The 10,781-nt window shown below is 31.6% G+C and overlaps 1 protein-coding gene across 1 annotated transcript in view; it reads left to right on the forward strand.

Annotated features, from left to right (window-relative positions):
- The window catches only part of KPNA5 (karyopherin subunit alpha 5), a 48,018-nt gene extending 37,320 nt beyond the window's left edge, over positions 1 to 10,698 (forward strand). Inside the window, exons 13-14 of the mRNA XM_004422251.3 lie at positions 880 to 1,058; positions 5,729 to 10,698. Of these exons, the coding sequence (XP_004422308.1) occupies positions 880 to 1,058; positions 5,729 to 5,916 (367 nt within the window). The 3' untranslated portion in view covers positions 5,917 to 10,698. The remainder of the gene's footprint in view (positions 1 to 879; positions 1,059 to 5,728) is intronic.
- Positions 10,699 to 10,781: the final 83 nt, after the last annotated feature.

Genomic DNA, 10,781 nt, shown 5'->3' on the forward strand with positions numbered 1-10,781 from the left:
GGGAAGTGAGTGTTGCAGTGAAGGCATGTACATTTTTTTAAAAAAAGGGATGGAAACTAACTTTTATTGAATGCCTACTGTATTCTCACAGCAACCTTCTGAGGTTGGTACTATTATTATCCCCATTTTAAGATGGGGAAACTGAGGCACAAAGCAGTTACTCAAGGTCACACAACTAATAAGGAGTGGACTTGGGACTTGGAACCATGCAGTCTGGCTTCAGAGCGTGTTTTTTTAATGCTTAATATGGAGTTTTTGCTAAGTGAACAAATCAGTTACTTTATTTACATTCTGGAAAAAGAGCTAATGGAAAAGGACAAAGCATTAAGAAATGAGTGGAGTAATTTTTGTGAACATTATTTATTAAAATTATTTGTAACATGGCCTATTTGTAACAGCAGATGTTTCTGAACATTAGCTCTGATTATTTTTGTGGGAAATTTCCTAAAGTTTGATTTAGATCTCCCTTCTCCCTCTTTATTTCTACCTACTCCCAGGTGACCCCTATCTGTATACATAGGCTCATCTTTAAAAAAGAAAAAGCAAAACACCTCGAACCCACTATTCTTAGTGTTCATATGCCATGCAAAAACAGGCCCAAGTACCAATTTGCTTGTGTATGTATTTTTGTAATAAATGCAATACCACTTATTAGTAATTATGTTAAATTATGAGAACAAGAGAGTAAAAAAATTTTCAGGTTCCTATGCAAATTTAAATGTTTTTAATGTTTGAGTTTGTATAAGAATACTTTTCTTTATTGTTTATATAACATTTCACTATGAAAAATATTTTCATGTCATTGCTATAAATAATATTTATTTAAGTCATTTTAAATGTTTTTTTCCCCTCACTTTCCTTTTTCAAATTACTCTGAAGGTATTTGGTAGCCTTAGGCTGCATTAAACCACTTTGTGACCTTTTGACTGTTATGGACTCTAAAATAGTCCAAGTGGCTTTAAATGGACTTGAAAATATTTTACGTCTTGGAGAACAAGAATCTAAGCAGAATGGAATAGGCATTAATCCATACTGCGCTCTCATTGAAGAAGCATATGGTAAGCAGTCAGTTAAAAATTTATAATTACAGTCAATTCTTTTTTTAATTGAGATATAATTGACATATGGCATTATATTGGTCACAGGTGTACAACATAATGATTCAATGTTTGTATATACTGTGAAATGATCACCCCAATAACAAGTTAACGACCATCAACCTTACATAGTTATAAAACTTTTTTTTTCTTGTGAGAAGTTTTAAGATTTACTCTGTTAGCAATGCTCAAATATATAATACAGTATTATTAACCATAGTCACCTTGCTCTACATTACATCACCATGACTTATTTATTTTATAAATAAAATAAATTTGTTTGTACAAATTGTAAGTTTGTACCTTTAGACCCCCTTCACCCATTTCACTCACGCCCACTCTGCCTCTGGCAACCACCAATCTGTTCTCTTGGTTTTGTTTTTGTTTTTTAGATTTGACACATAAGTGAGATCATAGGGTATTTGTCTTTCTCTGTCTCACTTATTTCATTTAGCATAATGCCCTCAAGGTCCATCTGTGTCACAAATGGCAGGATTTCCTTCTTTTTTATGGCCAAATAATATTTCATGGTATAATATACATACACCATATATTCTTGATCCATTCATCCCTCAGTGGACCCTTAGGTTGTTTCGATATCTTAGCTATTGTAAATAATCCTGCAATGAACATGGTGGTACATATATCTTTTGAAGTTAGTGACTTTGTTTCCTTCCGATATATACGTAAAAGTGGAATTGCTGGATCATATGGTAGTTCTGTTTTTAATTTTTGGGGGAGCCTCTATACTGTTTTCCATAGTGGCTGCATCAATGTACATTTCCACAACTAGTGTGCAAGGGTTCTCTCTTCCCCACATCCTCGCCAACACTTATTATCTCTCATCTTTTTGATGACAGTCATTCTAACAGGTGTCAGGTGATATCTTATTGTGCTTTTGATTTGCATTTCCCTGATGAATAGTGATGCTAAGCACCTTTCCCTATAACTCTTGGCCATTTGTATGTCTTCTTTGGAAAAATGTGTATTCAGATCCTCTGCCCATTTTTTAATTGGATTGTTTATTTTTGCTATTGAGTTGTGTGAGTTCTTTATATATTTTGGATATTAATTCCTTATCAGGTATGTGATTTGCAAATATTTTCTCCCATTCTGTAGGTTGCCTTTTCATTTTTTGATGGTTTCCTTTACTGTAAAGAAACTTTTTAGTTTGATGTAGTCCCATTTGTTTATTTATTTTTGCTTTTGTTTCATTTGCTTTTTGGGTCATATCCAAAAAAATTATTGCAAAAACCAATATCAGGGAGCTTAATGCCTATGTTTTCTTTAGGAGTTTTATGGTTTCAGGTCTTACATTCAAATCTTTTTAATCCATTTTGAGTAGATTTTTGTGTATAGTGTAAGATAGTGGTCCAGTTTCATTCTTTTTATTTGCTGAGGAAGATTCTCCCTGAGCTGACATCTGTTGCCAATCTTCCTCTTTTTTTGCTTAAGGACTATTAGCCCATTAGCCCTGAGCTAACATACGTGCCAGTCTTCCTCTATTTTTTGTATGTGGGTCGCGGTCACAGCATGGCTGTCAAGTGGTGTAGGTCCATGCCCAGATCTGAACGCATGAACCCAGGCCACGGAAGTGGAGCGCACCAAACCTAATCACTATGCCATGGGGCCAACCCCAGTTTCATTTTTTGCATATGGCTGTCTAGTTTTCCCAACACCATTTATTGACAAGACTATCCTTTCTCCTTTGTATATTCTTTGATCATTTGTCATAAATTAATTGGCCATATATGCGTGGGTTCATTTCTGGACACTCAATTCTGTTCCATTGATCTATGTGTCTCTTCGTATGCCAATACCATGTGGTTTTGTACTTACTTTGTAATATAATTTGAAATCAGGGAGCATGATGCCTCCAGCTTTGGTCTTTTTTCTCAAGATAGCTTTGACTATTTAGGGTCTTTTGTGGTTCCATACAAATTTTGGGATTGTTTGTTCTATTTCTGTGAAAGATGCCATTGGAATTTTAATAGAGATTGCATGGAATCTGTAGATTGCTGTGGGTAGTTTGGATATTTTAACAATATTAACTCTTCCAATCCATGAGCACAGAATATCTTTCGATTTTATTTATGTCTTCTTCAGTTTCTTGCATCATAGTTTTCAGTGTACAGGTCTTTCACTTCCTTGGTTAAATTTATTCCTAGGTATTTTATTCTTTTTGATACAATTGTACATGGGATTGTTTACTTAATTTCTTTTTCTGATAGTTCACTATTAAGGTATAAAAATGAAACTGATTTTTGAATAATGATTTTGCCTCCTGCAAGTTTACTGAATTTGTTTATTAGCCCTAAGAGTTTTTTGGTGGAGTCTTTAGAGTTTTCTATATATGATATCATGCAGTCTGCAAGTAGTGACAGTTTTGCTTCTTCCTTTCTTAATTGAATGTCTTTTCTTTCTTTTTCTTGCCTAATTGCTCTGGCTAGGACTTCTAATTCTATGTTGAATAAAAGTGGTAAGAGTGAGCATTGTTGTCTTGTTTCTAATCTTAAATGAAAAGCTTTCAGCTTTCCAGGTTGAGTATGATGTTAGCTGTGGGCTTGTCATTATGACCTTCATTATGTTGAGGGATATTCCCTCTATACGCACTTTGTTGAGAGTTAGTCCCTTCTTAATTATCTGCCAAAGGCATTTTTCCCCTCTAATTCCATAAAAATATTTTGTTGTAAAAGCAGTATAATAGTTAAAAAATGTTTTTTAAAAGTTACCTTTGATTCTATTACCTTAACAATTTATTTTCATTATTTGCCTTTCTTTACATTATCCTTATGCACAAATACTTTACATCGATATAATTGCAGTGCATGTGTAGTTTTATGTTCTACTTTCTAACATTTTGGAGAAATTATACATTTCTACATAATTTTTATGATTTGTATTAAAATCATAATGTTATATTGAGCGAATATCGCATGCCATTTTAGCCATATTGAGTACAGTTTTATCCATACTCTTGTAGTTGACCATTAGTTTGTTTCCAATTTGTTTACCACTTAACATATGCCAAAATAAGTATCTTTCTGAATATAAATTTTTAGGAATGCTACTGCTGAGGCTTGGGCACAAACTTCTTTTTAAACTTTTGATATGTTTTCTCATTTTGTTTTCCAACGAATGGCATATTACTTGACAGTGTCACTAGCATTGTATGAATCTACTCCACAGTCTCTTACTTGTTTTGTTTATTTAGCACATGTAAAATGGTATCACCAAATTGCTTTTATGTGTTTTTGACTTATTTCTTGTAGAAGGTTGTGTTTTCCATGTGTTAATGTATTTCTTCATCTGAATTGAATATTTATTGTATTTTGTCCAGTTACCTATTTGACTCTTAAAAATTTGAATTAATTTTATTTTATAGTTGTTTATTTTAGTTTGGCTTTTCTCCCATTCCTTTTTACCTTTTTATTTTAATAAGACAAACTGTGTTCATTTATATTTAATAAATGACTCAATCTAACCTTCTGTTCCTTCAAAGTTTACAGTTATTGCCCCCACAGAGATTTGATGAAAATTAATGTTTTTTATTGGCTAGATTTTTCTGATTGGTTTCTTAAAACATTTAACTTAACTCACATCAGTTTATTTTAGGATAAGGCATGAATCTAAGTTGATTTTTTTTCCTTTTAATATATTTCCATTAAATATTCACTTTTCTGTCTTTATTAAGTCCTATTATGTTATATGGTTGATTCAAGTTTTTATTGATGATTCTTAAACCAAGCCTGGGATATCACTTTGCCTTGCCTTTATTTCAAATTATATAATGTCACTGGTTAAGATGTTATATAAATACAAGATATTAATCACTGATTTAAGAATATTTCCTTACTACTGTCGTTATTTTGACCCCATACTAGAGTTTGGGCTATTCTGTTATTGTACATAGATATGACTACTTTGGTTATTCTTCCTATCCTATAGTAATATAATTGAAGACGTTTATCTGTAATTAAATGAAAAATACTTTCAGCATCAGTCAGACTTGTGTAGATTATTTTCTTGTAAGCAGTAAAATAGAGTGCTATAGATTCTCCTCATACTTTCAAAATGAGCTTTTTCTGTTTCACTTATAGATTGTACTTTTTGTAAATTATAGAGTAGCTATATTGGATTTGCAAATATACTCATTTATTCCATATTGATACCCTCTGGCTCATTCTATGAGAGAATGTATGTGTATTAGTTTGCTTGCGTTTTAGTTTGTTCATTAGTTTTTTTTGTTTCTTTCCCTTTTTGTGATTATTAGTTAGCATATTTACTCTGGAAAGTACTTGTGGAGTTACATAATCTAAAACTGTCATTTTAAAATTGAGAAACTAAAGTACAGAAGAACCAAACTTATTTGGGCAAAATCACACATCTAGCAGGATTGAGTCTATGATCTTCTTACTCCCAGGCCTGTGCTACTTCCTCGTACCACACTGCCCCTACTCTCATTCTTGCAGTATAAGGTATAAGTGTTGGCTATCAGTGTGTGCAAAAATTAGATAAAAATAACAGTCCCACTGCTGATAGACTGGTGGATGCTGTTGATTATTTTGATTTAAATATATGTTGAAACTTGAGTAAGAATTTTGTTTATATGTCTATGCTTTGTATAATAGGTCTGGATAAAATTGAATTTCTACAAAGTCATGAAAATCAGGAAATATACCAAAAGGCTTTTGATCTGATTGAACATTACTTTGGTGTAGAAGACGACGACCCCAGCATTGCACCTCAGGTGGATGAAAACCAACAACAGTTTGTATTTCAGCAGCAGGAAGCACCAATGGAAGGGTTTCAACTTTAACTTGGTAGGAGAAATATTAATAGCTAAAAAGGGTAGCTTCAGATATCTTCTCTGTTGCAGTGTCAGTAGGAATGTTTGATGTGTTTTTATGTAGAACAGAAAAGAAAGAAGTTGATGCACTTTTAAAAAGCAAAACAAAAGTTTCCATTCAGATGCAACCTTTCGTTATAGTTTTGTTTTTATTTTGGTGTGCCTGTATTTTTGTCTTTTACTGTTTTATCTATTTTTTTGTATCTATTTGTGAGCAATTAAATAGATTATGTGAAATTATTTAATATTTTAAGCTTGAAAAGGAGAACTTTGGTAAAGTATTAGATAATGGTTCTGAATTTTTTCTAGCACTCTTGGAAACTGCACATTAGCAGTACAGCTATTGATAATTGCATTTTGGCAGTAAGTCTGACATGCCCAATCTCTACTAAATCTACCTCTATCTTGAAGCAAAAACAAAACAAAAAAGCTTCAGAAGCATGAAATAGTGTAAAAGCTAAATTAGAAGGTGAAAATATTTATTACCTTAAATTATAAATCACTGTGCTGTAGGTTATACTTTGCAAAAAAAAAAAAAAAAAGACAACAGAAAACCTGTAAAATTTATTTATAAAACATAGAAGAAATACTGTACTGATAATCAATTAAAATGTGGCAATTGTGAAGAGAGAAGCTGTTCTTCATGTTGAACACATTAAAATGATTACACAACGTTTAAATATTTGTGTTTTTAACTTATAAATGCTATTATATTAGTATATTTTGTATTTCAACCAAATATGCTACCATTTTTGAAATAGTTTTATTATTTTTTCACTCTTCATTTTAAAAAGCATCATGATAGAGATGCCATTATGAATCTAAAGTAGTGCTGTATAGCAAAAAATACTGTAATTCTGTCTCTGATTTTTTCAGAGCAGTAATTGAAGTTTCACTTTCTTCTTATAATGAACTTAGGTACTTGAATGGCAAAATTATTCTGAAGAAATCACCATGTTATATGTTAAATTTTATTAAATGTACTTAAACAATGTTTGGACCCTAAAGGATGATATTAATGAAAATTGTTAAGGATTCTTTAATATGATTGAAATCTATACAGTCATGCTCTGCATAACAACGTTTTGGTCAATGATGGACTGCATATACGACAGTGGTTCCATAAGTACCATACAGCCTAGGTGTGTAGTAGGCTATACCATATAGATTTGTGTAAATACACCCTACAGTGTTCGCACAACAACAAAATCGCCGAACAACACGGTTCTCAGAACATATCCCTGTCGTTCAGCAACACATGACTGTATTAGGAATTTTTGGTTTTGGTAATACTCAGAGGATCATACTGCTGCTTGTTACCATTGTATTAAATTACATTTGTATCAGATTGGTCAATATAATGTGTGTATTTTATGTATTAACAGCAAAAACCTCTTCAAACTGTGAAACTTTAAAAAAAAGTTTCAATAGAAAAATTATGTATATATTTATTTACAGATACATGTATATTCATGTGTCTATGTGTTATTTTTACAGTACTATACTTGGTAGAGTTTTCTAAGCAGATATGGTACTGTTGAACTCAGTCTTTTCATTTATACTTATATGCAGGCTATTTACATTTCCAGTTATATACCTAATATACTTATTTAAAGTTAGTTTACAACTGTTTTAAGATGGGAACTAAAGCATTTTTGATATGATTCATAGTCTATTCTGTAAAGAAAGATTTCATTTATGATAGCATTTATAATGTTTCTGCTGGAAATCAGAGGCATGTTACAAGAAGAAAATGTATGTAGGAGTACTTTTAAATAATATGACACTTTGTCAATTATATATCATGAAACGAAGCTTTTGGCAAGACACTTAAAGCCTACAGCGATAAAATACAGCTTTAAATGGCGTCCATAATGCTGACTGCATATGCCAAACCTCTTTTATATTGTTAAGTAGAGGATTGTGTCTGTGCCCTTTTTATTGTAGTGGAAGTTATGAAGGTTAGTATACAGTTTTTCTTTTGCATTATGTATATTCAAAAGAACAGGGTAGTTATATTAAAGATTACCAAATTGATGGTGAATTTATCAGATAAATGCTTTTTTGTGGTGCAGATGGTTCTGAGTATCAGGTGACAGGGTATTCCACTCTTTGTAATCAATTGAACTTGATAATGCAGCATAATTCATAAACTAACCAGCTGTGCCTGCTTTTATTTTGAGGACCCTGTAGTCACATTAATGAATCTCTAAGCCAAGTCTTTCAAACAAAATAGTTCTTATAGAAGGAAAAATAATATGTGTGTGTGTGTGTACCCATACACACATAAAGAATGACCTTTGAGGGGAGAATTTTTAAATTTTTGCCAGTAAAACAGACATTATATCTCTTAAGTACAGAATATGACCATATTTTAAGCATTTAAATATAAAATTATATTTAATTTCTTGGATCTGTTAGTTGGGTAATTAATTTGATTAGATTTAAAATGCAAGGAGTATATTTATTAGTTGGGGCTAGCTGTTGGTGTGGTGATGACTTTATTGAACCAAGACTAGCAAATATTTTCTTCTTAAAAACTTTTTTTAAATATGACCACTCTTTTCAAATGTGCTATTTAAAATGCTCCAAAATGTATTTTCGTTAATCTTCACTGACCCTTGTGAAAAAAATTTTTTTAACTTGCTTTCCTAAGATTTATTACATTTAAATCCAAGAGAAACTGTGCCAAAAAAAAAAAAAAAATTAAAACACGTTGTAAAGAGGAATGCAGGCAACATTAATGCAAAAATCAAGAAAATACTTGAAAGAGTTCTTTTCATTTATTTAATTAAATTCGGTGTTTTGTCTGAATTTGAATTTTTACTAGTTAATCTATGCAATTATGCTTACTTATTTTATACTTGTAAGTACTTGACTCTCTGGCCTGGTTTTTTTACTATAAGGTTTATTTTGAAAGATTTTTCTGGAACTTAACTTTTAGTGTCATTTTGTTCACTTACTGGTAGCACCAGAACAGGAAAGCAAAAAAAAAAAAAAAGGTAATGAAATCTGCTGGCACGGAAATAACATATCAGTTGGTAACTGTAAAACCTGTTTGCAGTTAAAGGTTGACTTGTTGGATAAATGACTAAAAAAAGCATTACCTTTACCTTCCTATTTTTTCTTCTCTTAAAAAGGGAGCATTATGGAAAAAGTAACTATAAAACCAAGTCTTAGTGGAGTTTTCTTGCTGTTATAAATTCAGCAATCTACTGGCTGCTTTGTGAAACTGTGAAATCAAAGTAATTGTTGTTAGCCTTTACTCAGTTCATAGCATTACTGTTTTCTGAAATGTGACATATTAGGAGTCAATATGATAGGGCTCTAAAAGGATAATGCATCTTTAAATTCTGATTGGGGAGTGGGGTGAGGGAAGGATATTCTACCTAATTAAATTAACCAACATTTGAGCAGTATGCAATATTATGAAATGTTACAGCACTATATTAAAAATAATAAAATACTATTTTACAATTGGATTTATATAAATGTGTCTATTTCATTTGTGATTGTATATTTCTAACGGAGCAAAAACAGATGCCCTCATCAATTAAAATTCCACCCACTTTCTAAAATCAGTAAGATTTTTGTTTGTAGTGTATCAGATAAAGCAGTATGTTGCTTTTACTTTAGAACTTATATATTCTGCTATAATGGGAAACATGTCTAATTTATCTTCATATCTCAAGCCTTGGCAATTAGTGGATAGTCATGTTTTAAATTGAGATTATTTTTTTCTTTTTGGTTATTTTAATGCAATATAATGCACTTATTTAAGGAGTGAAGTTTTAAGCCTAATAGAAATTGGAAGGAATGTCTGATTTAACTTTCTTAATGTATTCTAGAACCCCAGGTCACATAGTAACCAAGCCTACGCCCCCCCAGCCTAGTGTTTTTGTTTTTGTTTTTTCTTGTTTAGCTACCATGTTTTCTGCTTTGGCTGGCTTCATTTCCTTCACTATTTGAAACTATGTTAGTCACAGAGTAGTGAAAGTAATTGGATCAGTTATCTTTAGAGTACCTTGCTCTGAGTCTAGGCAGTCTGCACCTTTAATGGCAAATGAATTGTTGAAAATACAATGTACAGGTCAGACAATAAGACTTAAATATGCAGTGGAGTTCCCTTCCCAGAAGTCCCTAATTACACCTTTTAATGATGTGTTTGCTCAATTTTCTATATGTTCTTTAATGTTCTTTCCTTTCATATTTGAACTGTTGACTAGTTAAGTTCAGTGAGCATGTGATTCCCCACTTTTAATCCATCTAATGATTTTTTGTTTGTTTCAATAGTTTAAGTTTTAGGAGATATATACATTGCATCATTATTAATAGCACTTTAACATTTCAATTTTCCACTCTGTTATGAAATAAAAATTTCAAATAATTGCACTGACAAGCGCTGCTGTACAGCACCACCAGAACTGCAATTTTGGTTAGGGACGACAACCCTACCAAGTAAAGAACTTGAAATCCTCAGTAGCTAATGCACAAACATTTAAATTTGGAAACAGCGGGCAATTTAGGGAATTTATTGTGTAATGTCCAAAAGTGCCTGTTATTTAAAAATTGAATGTTTTAAACTTTTGGACAGTTTCAGGTTTGAGGGATCCTTCCTGTTCCCTTTCAGTTACATTTAACCTGTTTTTAGAACTATTATCTAAAACAGCATGGCAAAATTTAATATACTCTTTATTTAGGGTTTCAACATGACTCACTATTTTCTAAGCATTCAATCTTTTAAATTATTATAAAGTATACACAAAGAGAATAATGTATAAGAAGACAATTTGAATAATAAAATGAACACTTATGTATTCACCACCCAGCTTAAT

This window comes from Ceratotherium simum, chromosome 19, assembly GCF_057802395.1.
Source record: "Ceratotherium simum simum isolate JZ-2026a chromosome 19, ASM5780239v1, whole genome shotgun sequence".
NCBI classification, from domain to species: Eukaryota; Metazoa; Chordata; class Mammalia; order Perissodactyla; family Rhinocerotidae; genus Ceratotherium; species Ceratotherium simum.